Consider the following 18,406-nt stretch of genomic DNA (forward strand, 5'->3'; position numbering starts at 1 on the left):
GCAAGAAATATTCAAAGTGATGAATACCAAGAACCTACAACCAAGATTACTTTATCCAGCAAAGCTATCGTTCAGAATTGAAGGTCAGATAAAGAGCTTCACAGATAAGGAAAAGCTAAAGGAGTTCATCACCACCAAACCAGGATTATATGAAATGCTGAAAGGTATCCTTTAAGAAGAGGAAGAGGAAGAAAAAGGTAAAGATACAAATTATGAACAACAAATATGCATCTATCAACAAGTGAATCTAAGAATCAAGTGAATAAATAATCCGATGAACAGAATGAACTGGTGATTATAATAGAATCAGGGACATAGAAAGGGAATGGACTGACTATTCTTGGGGGGGAAAGGGGTGTGGGAGATGCGGGAAGAGACTGGACAAAAATTGTGCACCTATGGATGAGGACAGTGGGTGGGGAGTGAGGGCGGAGGGTGGGGTGGGAACTGGGAGGAGGGGAGTTATGGGGGGGAAAAAGAGGAACAACTGTAATAATCTGAACAATAAAGATTTAATTAAAAAAAAAAAAAGGCCCTAACCGGTTTGGCTCAGTGGATAGAGCACTGGCCTGCAGACTGAAGGGTCCCAGGTTCGATTCCAGTCGAGGGCATGTACCTTGGTTGCAGGCACATCCCCAGTGGGAGGTGTGCAGGAGGTGGCTGATCAATGTTTCTGTCTCATTGATGTTTCTAACTCTCTATCCCTCTACCTTCCTCTCCATAAAAAATCAATAAAATATATTAAAAAAAAAAAGAAGAAGTGTCAGTACTTGGGGTCAGCAGGGCTCGTGTGTCCCCGAGACGCTGGCTCAGAGCCCACCGGGAGTGGCAGTCACCTGGTCCCCATCAAGTTAATGGCTCTGTCCCCATAGGTGGTGCCCCTGCGGGCCACTGTGGTGGTGCCCGAGCTGCAGCTCTCCACCAGCTGGGTGGATTTCGGGACCTGCTTTGTGAACCAGGAGCGAATCAGGGAGATCTACCTGATGAACCTGAGTGGCTGCCGGAGCTACTGGACTGTGCTGATGGGTATGCCATGCTGTCCTTCCTGCCCACCGCTCCCCTGTGCAGCTGGGCCAGGACCCCAGGAAGGCGGCTGACACCACCTGGGGTTTTCTGCAGGGAGGGGACTTCCTGGGACAGTGCATGTAGCCACCTGCCCACATATGTGCCCCCTTCCCCGCGGTGCAGGCCAGAAGGAGCTGGACAAGGAGCCTGCGGCCTTCAGGGTCTCCCCGAGCAGTGGGCTGCTGGAGGCACGATCTGTCAACGGGCCTCCCACCTCCATCATCCTGCAGGTTCTCTTCACCGCCAGGTACAGCCCCGCCCAGCCCCCGGCACTGCCAAGGCCGGAACTCCTTCCTCACCTCAGTCCCCTGCGGCCCACAGGAGCAATGAGCTGTACGAGTCCACGCTGGTGGTGGAAGGCATGCTCAGCGAGAAGGCCTGCACCCTGCGGCTCCGGGGCCGCGGCTCTTACGATGAGAGATTTGTGCCACCCTACCAGCTCTGAGGCTCCGCCCTCAGAGCCACCGCGCCCCCAGCCAACTTTGGAAATAAACATGGCCCAGAGCTCAGGACAGGTGTGCTGTGCAGGGCACACGCTGGAGGACCTCTGAGCAGCTCCTGGATGGAGGGTGCTGGCCTCAGCCCAGGTCCTGCACGTCTGTCCTCTGAGGCCACCTCACTGTGCAGACCGTGGTGGTTAAGAATCAGTACTCAGACTGAGCCGAGGCCGGACAAACATGCTAAGAAGCTGACATACATTTACTATGTCTATTGCACTCCTCATCCAAAAGCCCCTTCCCCAGGAATTACATGGTGGCCTTGTGGCCTGGGTGACCCAGTACCTCACCCACCCCTGTACTGTGTCCTCAGTGATCACGGTTCCAAATTAGCTGAAGGGCCTCGATTTGCCCACTGCCGCCACAGCCACCGCGCCGAATTTCCCACGTGGCGTCACTTCTGTAGTGTTGCTTTCTTGCCTCCAACGGAGTGGGCAGCGCCTCATTCAGTTTCCAGGGTATTCAAAGACAGCAGCAGCTCCCATTCCGGTCCCAATGCACATGGACACCACCCCATATGCCCTGTGGAAGGAACACCGTGTTGGCTGGGTGAGGGCAGAAAGGGCAGAAGCCCCACCAAGCTCTCTCCAGACCAGGCAGAGCTGGGCAGACCACGGCGTTCACGGGCACAGAGGATGGAAGCTGTGGATATGGAATTCCCCGACTGCCCACCTAGGCCCACACATGGCAGGTGTCTGCTGCAGGCCAGGGTCCCCTTTACAGGCCTCTCATGGAAAACGGGGTCACAGCCCTGCATCCTTCTTTCAGAGTGTGTGCAAGTATACTTCCCCCGACTCCCCTCGGGTGCCCAGCTTGGGGATCCCCCAGGACACCCCCACGGAGAGTCGGCCTCACCTCTTCCCACGGCGCTTCAGCTCGTTGAGCAGCGTAATGACTTGTCGAGCCCCGGTGCAGCCCAGTGGGTGGCCCAAGGCCACGGCACCCCCAAGAGGGTTCACCTTCTCAGGGGGCAGTCCTAGCTTCTCCATGCAGTAGACAGCCTGAGAGGAGGCAGACCATCAGCTATCACTCCCGCCCGTCCCCGGCACCCCTGGCTCCAACTGGGCTGCCGAGGGCCCAGGCAATGTGGAGAAACAGAGGCTCACCTGGCTGGCAAAGGCCTCATTGATCTCAAAGATGTCCACGTCATGCACCGTCAGCCCTGCAGGCAAAGGGGAAAGGCCTGAGCTGACCCAGTGGCCCCTGACCCTTACCGGACTCTCAGTCTCGCGAGGGCCCACCCCATCCCTGGCCTTAGGCTGCCTGGTGTGTCTGTCTCTGTTCCAGATGAAGGAGTGGGTCCCAGCTGTGTGGTCAGGAAGGGCTCTGGCAGGGGTGCTAGTCTGTCCCACCTTCACTCTGCAGCACCCACAGGACCACCGCCCTCCGGCATCAGCATGAGGCGCAGAAGTGGGATCCAGACCGAGGGCACGAGGGAGCCGCCTACCTGCTTTTTTCAAAGCTACAGGGATGGCATAGGCAGGTCCAATGCCCATGATGTCAGGCGGGACCCCAACCACTGCATAGGACCTCAGGATCCCAAGGATGGGAAGGCCCAACTCTTCTGCCTTGGACCTCCGGGCCAGCAGGATGGCAGCTGCCCCATCGCTCACTTGGCTAGAGTTTCCTAGAAGCAAACCACAGGGGTCAGGAGGCCCCAGAGCAGGTCTAAGGAGGCCCGGCCCCCACGCCCACCCTATCGGGTGGTTCAGGCTCCCAGAGTACATCCAGCAGGGACGTGCCCAGCCCAGTCTCACCAGCAGTGGTGGAGCCGCCCTCCTTGAAGGCAGGCTTCAGCTTGGCCAGGCCCTCCCTGGTGGTGTTGGGGCGGATGCCCTCATCCTGGGCCACGGTGACCCTCCTCGCGGCGCCCTTGTCGTCATGGACCGTGGTGGTCACAGGCACAATCTCAGCTTGGAAACAGCCCTTGCTCTGGGCTCTGGCTGCCCTGCGTGAGGAGCACCATGGACGGTGAGGCTCCCTTCCTTCCTGGGGTCCCTCTGCCGGCTCCACTTCCTCCCCACTGGGGCCGACACGCAGCTCCGAATGCTAGATGCTGGGACACCCCCGCCTTGGGGAGCTCTGGGGGACTGGTGTGGGTTCCCCACTACCCCAACCTGGGGCTGGGAGGCCTAAGGCCTTATGGGCCCTTCCTCACCACTGACCTCAGATCTTCAGATCCTGGCCAATCCCAACCTCGAAGGGAAGAAAGTATGGGGCGGGGGCTCTCTGTTTAGGTGACAGCCACAAAGGACTGAGCCTGCTCGGCTCTCTATGCCAAAGCGAGGATGGAGACCCAGGGAATCTGTGCTGGATTCTGCCAACTTTTCTGTTTGATCAGAATGGCTCGGTTTCATCTGTCCCCTATTTTAGGATCATGCTTACAATCACAGGCAAAATGCAAGTTCCCTGGGCAGTCCCCTGGGAGAAATCCATAGCTCTCACCAAGTTCTCAAATGGTTACTTGACCCCAAGTGGCTAAGAACCACTGCCTCAGAGAAGCCCGCCTGGCCAGATACTACTCCCCGCCTTTGCTGTCTCTCCCTGGGCAGGTGGGGCTTGCCAGCTTCAGCCTGCCCCTGCCCAGAGCCACACGTCCTGGGGTTCTTCTGATGTCACCCCCAGCCCCTGCCTCAGGTCCAGAAGCTGGGATGCCCAGGTCCCAGCAATGCTGGCCCCACACAGGCTATCCAGAGGAGCCTGTGGCTGCCATGCCCAATCACCAGAGCACAGCAGTTAGAGAAGAGTCCTGGCCCTCATTACACCCCCCCCTCAAATGAACAGATGGGGAGACTGAGGCCCAGTAGGAAGGAGACGCCCAGGGTGAACAGACAATAGCAGGATGTGGAAGTGCTAGGAATGCACACAGGCCCTGGCTCTTGCCCCCTCTCCCTCCTGCAAGGCATGAGACGTGGAAACCACTTGCTGCCCTGTCGTCGGTCTACGGACAGCCTCACCTGAAACCACTCAGGTCAGCCTTTAAACACTCCACCCCACACAACACTCACTTTTGCTGGGAAGCCAGTGCAAAGGTATCCTGCTTCTCCCGAGAAATGCCAAACCGCTCGGCTACATTCTCCGAGGTTATCCTAGGAGACAAGCAGCAGCAGTGTGGGTGAGTCTGGCCGCTGGGACTGGCCTGGCGGAGGAACCCAGCACCGGGAGGACAGGAAGGCCAGTCTGTGCCACAGAGACAGTAATGATGACGCAGGGAGTGCAGGGGCACAGACGGGGAGCCACTCAGGTCCTAAGAAGCTCGAACACCAGAGACCAGAAGAGAAAAGGGGCAGATGAGGGCCTGGGAGGGGCACTACTGGGGCTCTTGGCCAGCTCCTCCTGCGCCTCAGGAAGATGGCTTTAATGTGGGAGATGAGGACTCCCACGTCCCCTCTGGAAAGATCACACCCAAGCTTCCTGCTCACTGTAGGTGGAGCCCACCTTCATCCTGGGAACCCAAAGGAACCCAGAGCCACAGGGAGGCCTTCTGGCGGGGGCTTCTGGCTTGAGGGGCTTCTCTTGGAGACAGGGTGCCTAGGTGTGGAGGCAGCCCGAGCACTGCCCTCTCTGAGCTTCAAGTGGAGCCAGGATTCCCTGCCCACAGACTCCGAGTGGCCCAGAAGCTCTGGCAGCAGAGCTAACAACATGCTGGGCAGACAACACGCTTCCCATGTTGCATCTGCTGGGCCCAAGTTCCCTCACCAGCGTGTCCAGTAACCAAAGCTTCCTAGTTCCTCATCTTTCTAATTTTCCAAGGCGTTGGGTGCAGCTGCATCGTCCCTCGTGACTGAACCCCCAGGGAGGGAGGAACAGGCTAGGCCATGCTCGGAAACCCAGAGGCAGAGAGAGGGCCTGGGCGTGCAAGAAAGGGCAGCATCGAGTCCTGTCCCGAGTCCCTGCAGAGCAGACCAGGCCTGAAGCAGGCCAGGGTTGGCAGCACCTGCTGCAAGATGATCCAAGTTCCCGAGCCCCTGCTCCAGGCCAGGTGGGGAGCTGAGGGACACGGCAACCATCACAGGTGCACACTCACCCCATGGGGATCAGGCAATCCCTGGCCTTCTCCTTCTCCACCAAACGTGAAGTAATATTTCCAGGGTTCCCTCTGTCAGCCAGGGACATAGACTCCACTCTGAGGAGGAAGAGGTGATCATTAGGACTCAGCCAAGGATCCCGGTGCACCTGACAATGCTGGCAAGTAGGGAGCCCCAGGACACGGCCAACGAGCCAGAGCTGGGGCGGGGGACAGAGCACTGCATGGTCCACCCTCGCGGCAGGATTATGCTTCCCTAACTTAGCTGCTCCCCTGGCTTGGGCTAGTGCCAGCCACAGAGGGGAAAACATCCAACAAGCCCAGGACTCTGTCCTCAAGGATCAGATTTAGAGGAGAGAAGAGACAAAAATTTTACAAGATGCAGGTCAAAGAGTGATGTGACCTGCATGGATAAGGGGGAGCTAGGAGCCGAGAGGAAGTGAGATCGGTTTATTGTGGTGAAAAGGGCTTTGAGGGAACACAAGGCCTCAAGGGTTGATAACACAACCGTGACCGAATGCTTCTCTGTGCCCAGCACTATTTTAAAGTCTTTCCAGGTCTTAAGTACTCAGAACAGACTCAGTCACATAGATGCCTTAAGCAGTGGTTCTCAACCTTCTGGCCCTTTAAATACAGTTCCTCATGTTGTGACTCAACCATAAAATGATTTTAGTTGCTACATCATAACTGGAATGTTGCTACTGTTATGAATCGTAATGTAATTATCTGATATGCAGGATGGTCTTAGGCAACCCCTGTGAAAGGGTTGTTCAACCGCCAAAGGGGTCGCGACCCACAGGTTGAGAACCGCTGCCTTAGAGCATTAGCTGTTGTTAATTTAATCTCATCAACTTCAACAGGGCGGAGGTGGCTATCCCCATTTTACAGATGAGGACACTGAGGCCCAGAGAGGCTAACTTGTTCATGGTCATGTAGCCGGGATCCACATTTAGGTATTCTGGCCTCAGAGCCCACTCCTAATTAGGATGTTCTGGGATATTCTTCATGATCGAAGAAGGGACAGTCAGCCTGTGACGTGGGGGACAGTCCTGGCTCAGACCTTAATACCCTAGTAACAAGGTCGTTAATCTGCTTGGGGGCCTCACGAAGGCTCCAGCCTTCTCCCCAGTTAGCCCCACTCCTCCCTCCCGCAGTTAAGACAGAGGGACATGAGACTGATCAGAGGGCAGACTGGGCAGTGGCCCTTTCCTGTCCAAAGTCCCTGTAGTGCGGCCTTTGGTTTTATTTACAGTTGCAGACACAGGGCAATACAACCCAGCGCCAGTGGGCACAGCCCTGATACGGCCCAGCAATGCTCCAGTGAAGAAACGCTATCCAGGGGGCCTGAAAGGGGCCACTCGCCACCCCCTCCCCACCGGGCCTGCCAAAGCCCTTGCTTGGCCTGCCCTCCCAGCACCAGATGTCAACCACGCCTGGGCCCGACACCCTGTCCCTCCCGGGAGACACTGCCCAGTCCAACTTCTGCAGCCCCATAAGCTGCAGCCGAAGATGGAGCCACAGCGGACAGTGACCAAACCGCCACACATCTGACCGTGCCCCTTGGTTCCCGGGTGGCGGACAAGGAGGCAGCCTCGGAAAGGGAATAAACCAGTTAGCGTAGCAGCTGTCCCTGGCTTTGCGGAACCAAAACTGCAACTTCTCCCTCAGCAGCACCGCGACTGAACAAGGGCCGTGGGAGGAAACCCAACAGCTCCACCTTCTCATACTTGCCCAGTTTCCAGCCCGCCAGGTTCCAAGAAAGCAAGCTTTGAAAAGCCCACTTCCTTTCCCCATTAGTGAGAGGTGCGAACAATTCCTGAGCAGCCAGAGCTGAGGGCTACTAAGCCGAATCTGCAGGAACCCTCTCCCAGGCAGCTGCCTAAGGGGGAACATCCTGAAATCACCGGCCTCTCTGACCTCAGGAGACGAAGATTAGTTTATTGTTACAAGCTGGTTAAGAAGCTCTGGCAGAAAGGAATTCTTACCCACAAGCCATGCCAATGTCATAAGACCCATTTCTGATGCCACCTGCAACAAAAGCATTTCATAAACATCCGCGCAGTCGTTCTGCTCGGGGAGCAGGGGCCTCTCCCCACCTGGTCTCTAGGTGGGCCCCAGCCTCAGACTGGGAAGGCCCAGGAGTGTCCAGAAAAGCCTGGGGGTAGTGCAGGGCGCTCCTCCTCTTTCTGGGATGAGTCCTCTCAGGCATCCTCACTGCTTGCCCAGTAGATAGTGACTCCTGACCCAAATTCACAGAGCCAGGCCCCAGGCCAGGCTGTGGCAACGGGCACCCACCCAGTCAGTCGCAACTTACCAGCGATGTTGGCCACTGCCTGGAGCCCGGAAGAACACTGTCTATTGACAGCGGACAAAGGCACAGTCTCTGGGATGTCACTGAAACAGAAGGTGAGGCACCGTCAGCCTTTCCCCTCTCTAGGCCAGATCCCGACTGGGCAGACCCCATCTCTACAGGCACTTGTTCCCAGGGCCGTACAAGCACATGCTCCCCGCCCCCCCCCCCCCCCGCCCCCCGTCCCCTCCCCATCCCGTGATTCTCTTCCATCAAGGCCAAGCAGAGCCAAAGACAAGGGAAGGCTAGCTAGGCACAGGGATCCTTCTGTCCCTTTGAAGATTAAAAAAATGAAAACTGTATCTTCTTCTCCCAAAGAACAGACAGAGCAAAAGGAAGTATGAAGCCAGAAACCATCTCTACTCAGCCTTAGGAGCAACCACGTGGCTAACCCTTTCTGTTCCCCTTCCCTCTGCAAAGCCTGCCCCCCGCTGGTGGGAGATCCTGATGGGTACCAGACGTTCTAACATTTCTTGTTCTGGTGGGTTCCTCCAGACTCCCACCCTGGTCCCTGACCTGGAAGCTGGTGGGCTGCCCCTCCTCATGCAACCTGCCCTGGGGAAATCACCAGACCCTCCCCAGATCCATGGACTAAACTGTAGGGGTGTCGAAGCACTCTGGTGATTCTGGGGTGCAGATAGTCTCCTAGGTCCCCTCGCTCTCTAATTACCATCCCTTCACCCAACCCAAGTGTACACTGAACATCTCAGTACAAGATGCCACCTGAGGGATGCTGACATGCTTATCAGAGTGCCCTAGAAGATGCCTCACCAACACAGAAGATGAATCAACTAGCAGAGGCAGAAACAACAGAGCGAGATGGGAAAGAACATCACAAGGAAGCACAGGGCTGGAGAGGTCCTCATTTTAAGCCTGGGAGCTCAGGGAAGTCGTGCCAAATGGTGAAACTGGACAGAGTTTAGCTAGGGCAGAGAGGAGGTAGGGACAGCACTGCAAGGGGAAAGAATGACCAGCATAGGGAACAGGAGGCAGACAGGCTGGCTGAGAGGGGAAGCGTCAAGGCCAGTCAGCAGCTGGGAGATAAGGCTGGAAGGTAAGTCTGGAGCCAGATCCTGGGAGTCCTTGAACTCCGGGCTAAGCAGCCGGAACCTCTTCTAATCCCTAGAGGTTTTGTCAGTTGTCCTGTTCCTTCACCGGCCAATGTTCCCCTTATTCTCTAAGCAGTTGGGCGTACATAGCTAAGTGGGTCTTAAATCTACACGTGATCACACTAGTAACGTAAGCTCTCCTCCTCTGTCTTGGGACAGCAAGAAGCGACGGGCAAGTTTACCGGGGACCCTCCTGGGCCACCCCTCGCCTCGGGCTCTGCCTTGTCCCCAAGTCTCTACCAATGGGAAATGCCTGAAGGTCCCCTCCTGCTCAACTGGCAAAAAAGCTGAGCGTCCCTCTTCAGTGTGCCTGCCTGGTTACTGACCTGGCCAAAGAGGCAGAGTCCAAACAGGACTTACAAAAGTTGACTTGGGCTAAATTGACTTTGGCTAAAATTCAGGTCACAGAGATCGTTTGCTACAGTCCCAAAGGCCCCGTTTGTCTCTGCCCCGTGGCAGGTAACACCTCTCCCTTCCAAGTAGAGGAAAGGTAGGGTTCTCACGAACCCTGGCTGCCTCCAGGTCTGGTGTCCAACCTGATCCTCTCCCATCCACAAGCTGAGTTCCCCGAAGCCTGAGCCCACTGAAAGTCAACCTGGCCACCCCAGCGCTAGAAGTGGACGTTTACCTCAGAAACTGGGCGATTCGGGCCATGACTGCCCCGGCCCCCGGCTGCAGCACATTTCCTGTGGACAACAAACCTTTCCTCAGTGCCCGGTGGTGTCTGGGGCACTAAGGTACACGTGTGAATACCAGAGAGGGAACATTCCAGATCTTTCTTCAGAAACACAAGCCCTGAGCAGGCTCCCTGGAGGCTCTGAAATTTCAAGGTGCGAAGCTGGGGGAGCAAGCTCTATAGCAGCTCTTCCTGGTCATACACTAGACACAGTCCCTGAGGGTCCCAAGCTCCCGCGCCCCGTGCACCCCACCTTCCCAAATCGGCACACAGTGGGCAGGTTGCCTGCCTTTAAAGGTGTCATGGAAAGGAAAGAACGCAATGCAAAGCTTGGTGTCTAACAAACTGGTTCTGTCACTTAGGGAGACGGGGTTCTGAAAACGCACACCTCCCCAGGTGTCCTCTGCCAATCCCCGCTCTCACTCGGTAGGTGGCGCGGTGATTTCCGCACCCACAGTATTTAATAAGGCTCTTGCCACATGATGTTATGTTTTGAGGCTAGAAGAGTGTGGGGGGGGGGGGGGGTGGAGGAGGGCTGACCAAAGATCAGGCAGCTCTGGATTCAGATCCCAAGCTCTGCTGCAAATCCCCAGGCCTCAGTTTCTCCATTTGTAAGCGAGGAACTGGACTAGACTGTTTGGGGCGCCCCCTCCATTCTGTTGTAGCAGAGACTGGATGTCGGGGTCGGTAAGAACCCTATAGTTTTCTGTTTCCTAAGATGTCCTCAAACCCCGGTGCCCAGTGTCTTGGCGTTGGAATGTCTGTCACTTGACAGCCCTGCTTCCTACCACTTAATGCGCAGAAATGTGCTTGGAGGGCGAAGCAAGTGCCTGGAGGCGGGGCGGAGTCCCGCCCTAAAAAGACAAACTCTCCGGGAAAACACCGCCCGAGCCTGGGGGTGGTGAAGTGCTGGAGGGCTTCGGCCGGGAGCGGGTGGGGGGGGGGGGGGGCGAAGAGCGCCGAGCCCAGGGCCTGCGTAGCGAGCTCACCCACGCAGATGTCTCCCAGTTGGGTCGGGCTCAGCTTGACGTCCTGGAGAACCGCGGTCAAGACGGCCGAGAGGAGCTCGTCGGGGGTGGTGTCCTGCAGCGGGAAGCGTGGCCGCGGTGACCCCGTGGCCTGCGCTACCCGCCCCCCTTTCCCACCCCGGGGAGGCAGAGCTGTCCTCGCGGGGGCGCGGAGCCACCTCCGGCGCCGAGGGGTCCCGAGCGGAGGAGCCGGACCCGGTTCGCCCCTCGCCGCCATCTCACCCCCGCGCCCGGAACCAGGGCCTCACCTTGAAGCCGCCGCGGCCCCCTCGGCCGATGGCCGTGCGCCGCCCGTGCACCACGACCACGTCCTCGGGCGACGCGCGCGGAGGGCCGCCCCAGCACGGCGCGGCCTGCAGCGCAGGCTTCGAGCCCGAGTCGGGCCGGCCGTTCAGGTGGCCCAGCACCACCTGCAGTCTCCGCATCGCGCCGCTCGGCCCCACAGACCCCTCACCCGGCCCGGTACCGAGGGCCCGAACCAAAAGACGGTCGCCAGCGAAACCGCGACACCGGACCTTTGCCCTCCAAGCCTAAGCACCGCCCACTTCCCACCCCGCGGCGGGACGGCCACGCCCTTTCTCCCCAAAGTCCCGCCCAGCCCCGCCGTAGCCAACCAGAAGGCGAGTCTGCCTGAAGGCCCGCCCCTGCCTCGACGAAACCACCTATAACAGGGGTCACAGCCACCGCCTAAAGAGTCTTTCCACTCAAAGCCCCGCCTGCCGTGGCCCCGCCCAGAAGTGCAGCCACACGCTGGTTGCCAGGCCGGAGGCGGGGCTCCAGGAGGCCTCTCGGTAGCGTGCAAAGGCTCCGCCGCAGCCCGGCTCCTTCCCCACTGCCCCGCCCACTGCCCGCCGCCGGGGCTCCTGGCTCGGGATGGAGGCCCGGAATCCAACCCCTCCTCCCCGTTCCTAGTCCTCCGCTGGCTCCGGGGTCCCAGCACCTAAACAATTCTGAGCCGCCCCAGAGCCCTGCCCCGACGTGCGTGGGCTTCTCCTGGGATGCCTTTCGAGAAGACTGCGCGAATTTGGGATTGTGAGGCGGCCAGAGAATGGATTTTACAAAGGCGCGGAGATGTGACCAGCTCCTATCTGGAGAGAGAGCACCATACACGTCTTTAAATGACCAATTTTACAGTCATTTGGGATGATTTGATTGGTGCCCACCAAAACCACTTGGCTGGGGTCTCCACCAAGGCAGTATCCGTGGTGCCTGCATGCTTAGCACTTAGTAAGTGATCCATACATACCTACAGAATGAACGAATGGATGCATGAACGAATGACCCAGAGCTCCCCAGGTCAGGACTGAGTCCCCCCAACCCTACAGGGCAAGGCCAGGTGCCCCCTTGACTCCCAATGGCAATGTGTTTCCCTGGAGCAACGATTTCAGCCTTTTTCATCTCAGGACACACATCATTACTAACATTCTGGGGCACAACAAAAACTATATTATATATTCTGCCCATCTGGCAAAAAAAACCCAAAAAACATACTGGAGTAATTTTGATTCATTTACCCCGGGCGGCTATGCTTGTGCTGACTGTTGTCTTTGGTTGGTTGGTTGTTGTTTGACAATCTAGTGAAAAAGAGGCCAGTGCCCCCTATTGAATAGTCAGGTCGTGCATGTTTTAAGAATTCTTAGGGCACAGCAGTGTGCTTCCTGCTGCTCACGGTTGAAAATTGCTGCTTAGAGAGTAGTACTGTTTCCCCCAGACACCAAAGGCCAGGGCGCCCCGTCACCCCAACCCCCAACCCGGGAGGGTAGGATTATGCCCCCCACCTCTACCTCTGAGTGGGCAGCCCTGGACTCCCCACACTCCTACGGACAGGACGGTGCGTTCCCAAGAGATGGGCACACACAACCCTTGCCTCCTTCCCTTCACCCTCGAGGGCAGAACCGCGCGAACCCCTCAGAGCCCCAGTTGGAAAGATATGACTCCACCAGGTCCCAGAGAGCAAGGCTCCCCTGTTTCGTACAAACCCCGAAGGAGGATCGGCGTTCCCCTCCCCCCCTAACCCCCCCCCCCCCCCCCCCCGCCCCGCACCAGGACCCCGGGCACAGGTCGGTGGGCCTCCCCAGACCTCTAAAGGCAGGCTCCCAGTTTCCTCATCCCATATCCAGGGTCCCCCGAGGGCAGGGGCGGGGCGTCCCCGCCTCTGCACCGCGGCTGGTGCCCCAGATCGGAGGGAAGGGCGGCGCTTCTCGGAAAGTGAAACCCGCGGGGCGGGGCCGGGGAGCCGGGCCGGAAAGGCAGGAGGAAGTTCGGGCCGGAGACACGACGGGACTGCGCGGAAGCTGCTGCCGGGCTGCCCGCCATGGCCGCCGCGGCCCCGAGCGCGGGGTCCGCGCCTCTCGCCCCCGCCGCGTCCTCCCTGCCGCTGGCCGCGCTCAACGTGCGGGTGCGGCGCCGCCTGTCGCTGTTCCTGAACGTGCGCACGCAGGTGGCGGCCGACTGGAGCGCGCTGGCCGAGGAGATGGGCTTCGAGTACCTGGAGATCCGGCAGCTGGAGGCGCACGCCGACCCCACGGGCAAACTGCTGGACGACTGGCAGGGCCGCCCCGGCGCCTCGGTGGGCCGGCTGCTCGGGCTGCTCGCCAAGCTGGGCCGCGACGACGTGCTGCTGGAGCTGGGGCCCAGCATCGGTGAGGGCGCGCCGCGGCCGGGCTCACCCGGGGGATCAGGGAGCTGCCGTCACCGGCCCCTGCAAACAGTCTCCCCCCCGCGAGGCCCTGGTTTCCTGGGGGTGGCGGGTAGGGAGGGGAGGCAGCCTGCCGAGGGAGAACCGTGTGGGACCAGTTCCCTCTTGCAATACCGAGGGCGAGAGAGACCAGAGAAAGGAGGTGGAGGCCCGCAGAGAGCGAAGGGAAACAGCTTTTGTGTAGGACCAGGGTCCGAATCCGGGTCCTCTGGGGGAGTGAGTGGGGGTGTGGGGGGGTGTCTGGGCTGCTTCAGGTAGAGCCACAGGGCAGGGGAGGGGCTGAACGCTGAGCCTTGGACACTTCGGGTCCCTAAGGACATGCGCCGCCTCCCGCCTCGGCGCGGGGAGAGTGCGCCTTGCTTGGTTGGAGCCGCTGCCCACACTGCACATCACCACGGTCTCCTGAGCCCTTCCTGCGTGCCCAGCCCCCTGTCCACATTAGCTGTGGATTCTGGAAGAAGCGGACCTCGGGTTCCATTCCCAAGAGCCCTGGGGAAGGGTGTCAGGGCAAAAGGACAGAAAGATACAAATCCGGCCTTGATGGCTTCCCAGATGGACACACCATTGACATCCCTTTGGGCTGGTCAGAGCCCGATGGGAGCTCAGAGCTGTCAAACCATGGGTGACGCCAGTGGACTGGGGAAACCCTAGCGCACAACATGGCCAGGGAGGTGGGACTGGGGGTGGATCCTGACTGTAGGTGGCAGCATGGGCACCCGGGGGAGCCCGCCACACTCTTTCTCTTTCTCACAGAGGAGGATTGCCAAAAGTACATTCTGAAGCAGCAGCAGGAGGAGTCTGAGAAGCCCTTACAGGTGGCCGCTGTCGACAGCAGCGTCCCCCGGACGGCAGAGCTGGCGGGCATCACCACACTCGACGACCCCATGGGTAAGGGCCTATACGTCTCCCCTGATCCCGGTGGGACAGGTGGGCCGTGGGACACGGTGGTGTGTAGAGCATGACTGTTGAAAGCAGACGAACTGTGGCACTTTGGGCGAGTCACTTAATCTCTCCGAGCCTGTTTCTTCATCTAAGAAATGGGAATAATAATAATAATAGTCCTGCCTCCGGGTGGGTATGAAACTCTCATGAAATGATGTGTCTGTCTCATGGTGAACCCAGGGCTTGGCCCAGGGCAGGGGTGCTGGGGGGAGGCTCATCTTTCCTCTGCTGGGGACAGCACTTTTCCTGAGTAGTGTCATCACAGGGTTGGTTTGGGGACCAGAACCAAGGTCACCTGAACTGGGGGCTCCTGACTGGCCTTCTCCCCAGCCTTCCACAGAGCTCTGACCATTATCCTTGTTCTCTGCACCCAGGGCAAATGCCTGAGCGATTTGATGCCTTCATCTGCTACTGCTCCAACGACATCCAGTTTGTACATGAGATGATCCAGCAGCTGGAACAGACAAACTACCGGCTGAAGTTGTGTGTGTCCGACAGGGATGTCCTGCCTGGCACCTGTGTCTGGTCTATTGCCAGTGAGCTCATTGAGAAGAGGTTGGCTCGGTGGCCAGGGAGCGAGTGGGTGGGGTGCACAAGGCCTGGCCCGGGGACCCAGAGGCTGGGATTTCCCCAGCTGGGCCCTGTCTAGCCTGGGCACAGCGGGCTCCTCCCAAGGCCGTCCCTTGGGTTGCCACAGTGCCTCCGCTCTTCCCTAGGTGCCGCCGGATGGTGGTAGTTGTCTCAGATGATTACCTGCAAAGCAAGGAATGTGACTTCCAGACTAAGTTTGCACTCAGCCTCTCTCCAGGTAAGCTCAGTCCTTCTCTTGCCACAGAAGGGTGGGTGGGTGGGGCTTCAGGATGCCAGCCTGCCTTCCCAAGGACCGTGGATGCAATACCTGGGGGTCACTCCTGGGGGTCACGGCACACCTGAGTGCCTTTTGTGTGGGTGAATGTGTGCCAGGGGTGCTTCGTTGAGGGAGGGCTGTTGTTAACCCTTTGAGTGCCAACCAATATCCTAGGAACTATGCTAAAATTGCCAAGGCGTTTTTGCTGATTTTACAGCAGTTTAGGAAAAAAATTATGAATCGCAAGTAAATGAAGTTAAATATTCAAAAACTTAAGGAAACCTTTACTACGTTTGTTTTCATCTTTGCCATATATTGTTTGCTGATTGTATTATAAAATACTAGTAGAAAAAAAAAATGGCTAGACCGGTGATGGCGAACCTTTTGAGCTCGGCGTGTCAGCATTTTGAAAAACCCTAACTTAACTCTGGTGCCGTGTCACATATAGAAATTTTTTGATATTTGCAACCATAGTAAAGCAAAGACTTATATTTTTGATATTTATTTTCTATATTTAAATGCCATTTAACAAAGAAAAATCAACCAAAAAAATGAGTTCGCGTGTCACCTCTGACACGCGTGTCATAGGTTCGCCATCACTGGGCTAGACAGCTCTAGATGTGCTCCCAGGGCCCCGAGACTTTCAAAGCTTCACTCACCTGTTCTGCTCTATCATTGTAATGGATTTATTGTTGTTGTTTTTTGATAACAGACTTTAATGAAGTATAGTTTATATGCAGTAAAGCACACAATTCCTAAATGATTTGATAGCAGACTTTAATGAAATATAATTTATATGCAGTAAAGCACACAATTCCTAAATGAATATTGCTCAGTACCGTTTTGCGTAGGATTCTTGTGTCCTCAATGCCAGTGGTCAATTTTAGAACTACAAACCTTCGGCATCATAAGTAATCTGCACTTAGGTGCCATCTGTCAATAAGAGTGAACTACTAGCATCTAGTAGTGACACTGCAGGAGGGACGCAATAGCGCTCTCCGGCACTAAAAGGGTTAACCCCTGGTCTGGGGACTGGCCCGACGCCACTGTGGGATGAGGGCCTGGTGCCAGCTCTGCACCCCTTGGCTTGCAGGTGCCCATCAGAAGCGACTGATCCCCGTCAAGTACAAGGCAATGAAGAAAGAGTTCCCGAGCATCCTGCGGTTCATCACCGTCTGTGACTACACCAACCCCTGCACCAAGTCCTGGTTCTGGACTCGCCTTGCCAAAGCCCTGGCCCTGCCCTGAAGACTGCCCGGGTACTCTGGGTGTCCGTGTGTCTGTCCGCCTGTACATGTACTTCTGCCTCTGCCTCCCACTGCGGTTGTCGGGGGATGCCTTGAGATGCCAACTCCACAGGCACATCTGCAGCCACTGCACACTTCTGGACATCGCATCTCATGTCCTGCGTGGAGCCAGCGGCTGCCAGTGGATGTGCCGGCTGGGACCAAGAGGCGCCATCTCTGACCCATCCACACACCTTAGACCTCCATTTCTCTGCCTGGTAACTCGTGGGGTGGGGAGAACAGGCAGTAGCTATGTTCGAATCACTGTGGGAAATGGTGGGGCCTTGTTCTGGGTCTCCTAGGGGAGCCAGATCTTGTCTGGGAGAGAGCTGGCCGCTGGAGCCCTAAGCTGGTTACTGCCAGGGCAGTTGCTTTCACAATGGTGCCTACTCATTGCCCACCTCACACCTCACTTCCTCCTGCCCCACGGGGTAGATACTGGCCTAGCACAGAGATCCCGCCTTGGAGCCTGATTCCCCCGTGGGTTCACCTCTGTCTGCCTCTTGGATTCCTCCCAGCCGCTTTCCACCATCAGTGTGACAAGTCCTCGGAGCGTTAGGGCTGCTTTTCACTTCAACCCATCCGGGTGCCTGTGGTCACCTCCCGCCTCTGCCTGGCATAGGATGAGACCCATCAAGTTGGGTTCCGAGGCTCGATCGCCGTGGTGGGATAAGCAAGAAACCTCCCCCGCTGGGCCGCCCACAGAGCTTTCCCACCAACTTTTCGTACCTTGATTGCCTTACAAAGTTGTTTGCTGGGACGAGTTTACAAACCACATAAGAGCCTCCTGCCCCAGAGCCTGTGGGCACATGGACATACATACACACACGTCCATGCAAACACACACATCATTTTCCCCACTTCATTGAAACCAACCTCTACACAGGACCAAATATGCCAGTATTTGCGCCCTCAGAGAAGCACAGACCAGGGCAGAGAGCTGCTTGACCTCACACAGCCGGCCAGCGGCAGACGGCTGTTGTCCTTCTCTCTCTCCAGGGAATGTGTACAGCACTTAGTCTCCAGCTCTCCTTTGGGGAGAAGATATCATGGTCTCAGGTCTCTGTCCCAGAGCAGACCCAGGACCCTAAATCTAAAAGAAAGTGCGTGTCTTTGTTCCACCTCCAGCATGGCTGGCGTGGGGTCCCTGCCCTTGGGGTCTAGGGAGGGCCTGAAGGCCCCTCTCTGCACGATCATGATGAAGCACTTAGCTCCATGCACCTGTCCCCGCTTTGATACTGGGGAGTATTTTTAAAGATTTCCAGGAAGTAGTTCACACCCATTTTGTATGCGTTGCGAGAAGTTCCAAGAGAGCTGAGAAATGTCTGTGTCATTTCTCCTGTATCCTGGGTTTTTAATAAAGAGTTTTCTATTTTGGGAACAGCAGGTTTCATTTGTGTCTGGAAGGCGTTTGAAAGCGGTGACCTGGGATAAGGCTCTCCTGGGTAAGAGGAACTGGCCCCTTGGGTAGATTCCTGTGGGTTTGGCATGAGTTTCCTGAAGGCTGGACCTCTCCTCCTAGGTCCCAGGCCTCACGGGGACTGCAGGCAGAACCAGGAAAAGCAGTCTCGGCTCCAGGCGTGGGGAGACCGCTTGCCCCCACCAAGCCGGCCTTCCCTGGATTGTGCCGTGCTCCTGGGTCCTGGCCCAGCCAGTGGGTGGGGGCTGCTCTTCTGGGTTCTCCAAGGAGAGTCGGTGAACCCCCCTTCCAGCCACAGATCTCGGGAGAAACTCAGCTGTCATCAGTAATGGTCATCCTTGGCCTATCTACGTTACCCCTAAAGATGTTGCTCTATCTAAGTAGATCACTTTTTCTTTCTTCTTTTTTTTTTTAAATATATTTTATTGATTTTTCACAGAGAGGAAGGGAGAGAGATAGAG

The 18,406-nt window shown here is 57.2% G+C and overlaps 3 protein-coding genes across 5 annotated transcripts in view; 2 read left to right on the forward strand and 1 right to left on the reverse strand.

Moving 5' to 3' along the window:
* DLEC1 (DLEC1 cilia and flagella associated protein) overlaps positions 1-1,690 on the forward strand; it is a gene marked incomplete at both ends in the record, with an annotated part of 44,414 nt that extends 42,724 nt beyond the window's left edge. Inside the window, 3 exons of one of the 2 annotated variants that reach the window (XM_081106009.1) lie at positions 873-1,026; positions 1,189-1,312; positions 1,387-1,690. In XM_081106009.1, coding sequence (XP_080962135.1) covers positions 873-1,026; positions 1,189-1,312; positions 1,387-1,510 — 402 coding nt within the window. Of the gene's footprint in view, positions 1-872; positions 1,027-1,188 lie in introns of both variants that reach the window. The other variant, XM_081106008.1, reaches the window with a different exon arrangement.
* Positions 495-11,899, reverse strand: ACAA1 (acetyl-CoA acyltransferase 1). Of its 2 annotated transcripts, XM_081106006.1 has the most exons (12): positions 11,001-11,899; positions 10,714-10,807; positions 9,677-9,734; positions 7,904-7,983; positions 7,575-7,617; positions 5,590-5,688; positions 4,571-4,651; positions 3,320-3,510; positions 3,010-3,189; positions 2,669-2,724; positions 2,418-2,563; positions 495-2,084 (listed from the first exon to the last, which is right to left on the reverse strand). In XM_081106006.1, the coding sequence occupies exons 1-12, from the start codon at positions 11,175-11,177 to the stop codon at positions 2,009-2,011; spliced, it is 1,281 nt and encodes a 426-aa protein (XP_080962132.1). In that variant the 5' UTR covers positions 11,178-11,899; the 3' UTR covers positions 495-2,008. The 2 variants fall into 2 exon arrangements, with proteins under 2 accessions (XP_080962132.1, XP_080962133.1); XM_081106007.1 differs by lacking the exon at positions 7,575-7,617 and having other exon boundaries at positions 11,001-11,278.
* A 1,127-nt stretch (positions 11,900-13,026) lies between these two features.
* MYD88 (MYD88 innate immune signal transduction adaptor) lies at positions 13,027-17,906 on the forward strand. Its single transcript, XM_081106010.1, has 5 exons — positions 13,027-13,394; positions 14,204-14,338; positions 14,767-14,947; positions 15,109-15,200; positions 16,333-17,906. Exons 1-5 carry the CDS (start codon positions 13,067-13,069, stop codon positions 16,485-16,487), a joined length of 891 nt encoding a protein of 296 aa, XP_080962136.1. The 5' UTR covers positions 13,027-13,066; the 3' UTR covers positions 16,488-17,906.
* The last annotated feature ends 500 nt before the right edge of the window (positions 17,907-18,406 follow it).

This window comes from Myotis nattereri (genome assembly GCF_964212035.1).
Source record: "Myotis nattereri genome assembly, chromosome: 14".
In the NCBI taxonomy this organism is placed as follows: Eukaryota; Metazoa; Chordata; class Mammalia; order Chiroptera; family Vespertilionidae; genus Myotis; species Myotis nattereri.

Bases quoted from the DNA above. Each gene is read 5' to 3' on its own strand.
- MYD88 (XM_081106010.1), top strand. From the start codon at position 13,067: ATGGCCGCCGCGGCCCCGAGCGCGGGGTCCGCGCCTCTCGCCCCCGCC. The intron at 14,948-15,108 runs GTTGGCTCGGTG...GCTCTTCCCTAG, and splicing joins AGTGAGCTCATTGAGAAGAG to GTGCCGCCGGATGGTGGTAG. The intron at 15,201-16,332 runs GTAAGCTCAGTC...CTTGGCTTGCAG, and splicing joins TGCACTCAGCCTCTCTCCAG to GTGCCCATCAGAAGCGACTG.
- ACAA1 (XM_081106006.1), bottom strand. From the start codon at position 11,177: ATGCGGAGACTGCAGGTGGTGCTGGGCCACCTGAACGGCCGGCCCGAC. The intron at 7,984-9,676 runs GTAAACGTCCAC...CTTCTGTTTCAG, and splicing joins CGAATCGCCCAGTTTCTGAG to TGACATCCCAGAGACTGTGC. The intron at 3,511-4,570 runs GTGAGTGTTGTG...CTCCTCACGCAG, and splicing joins GCACTGGCTTCCCAGCAAAA to GGCAGCCAGAGCCCAGAGCA.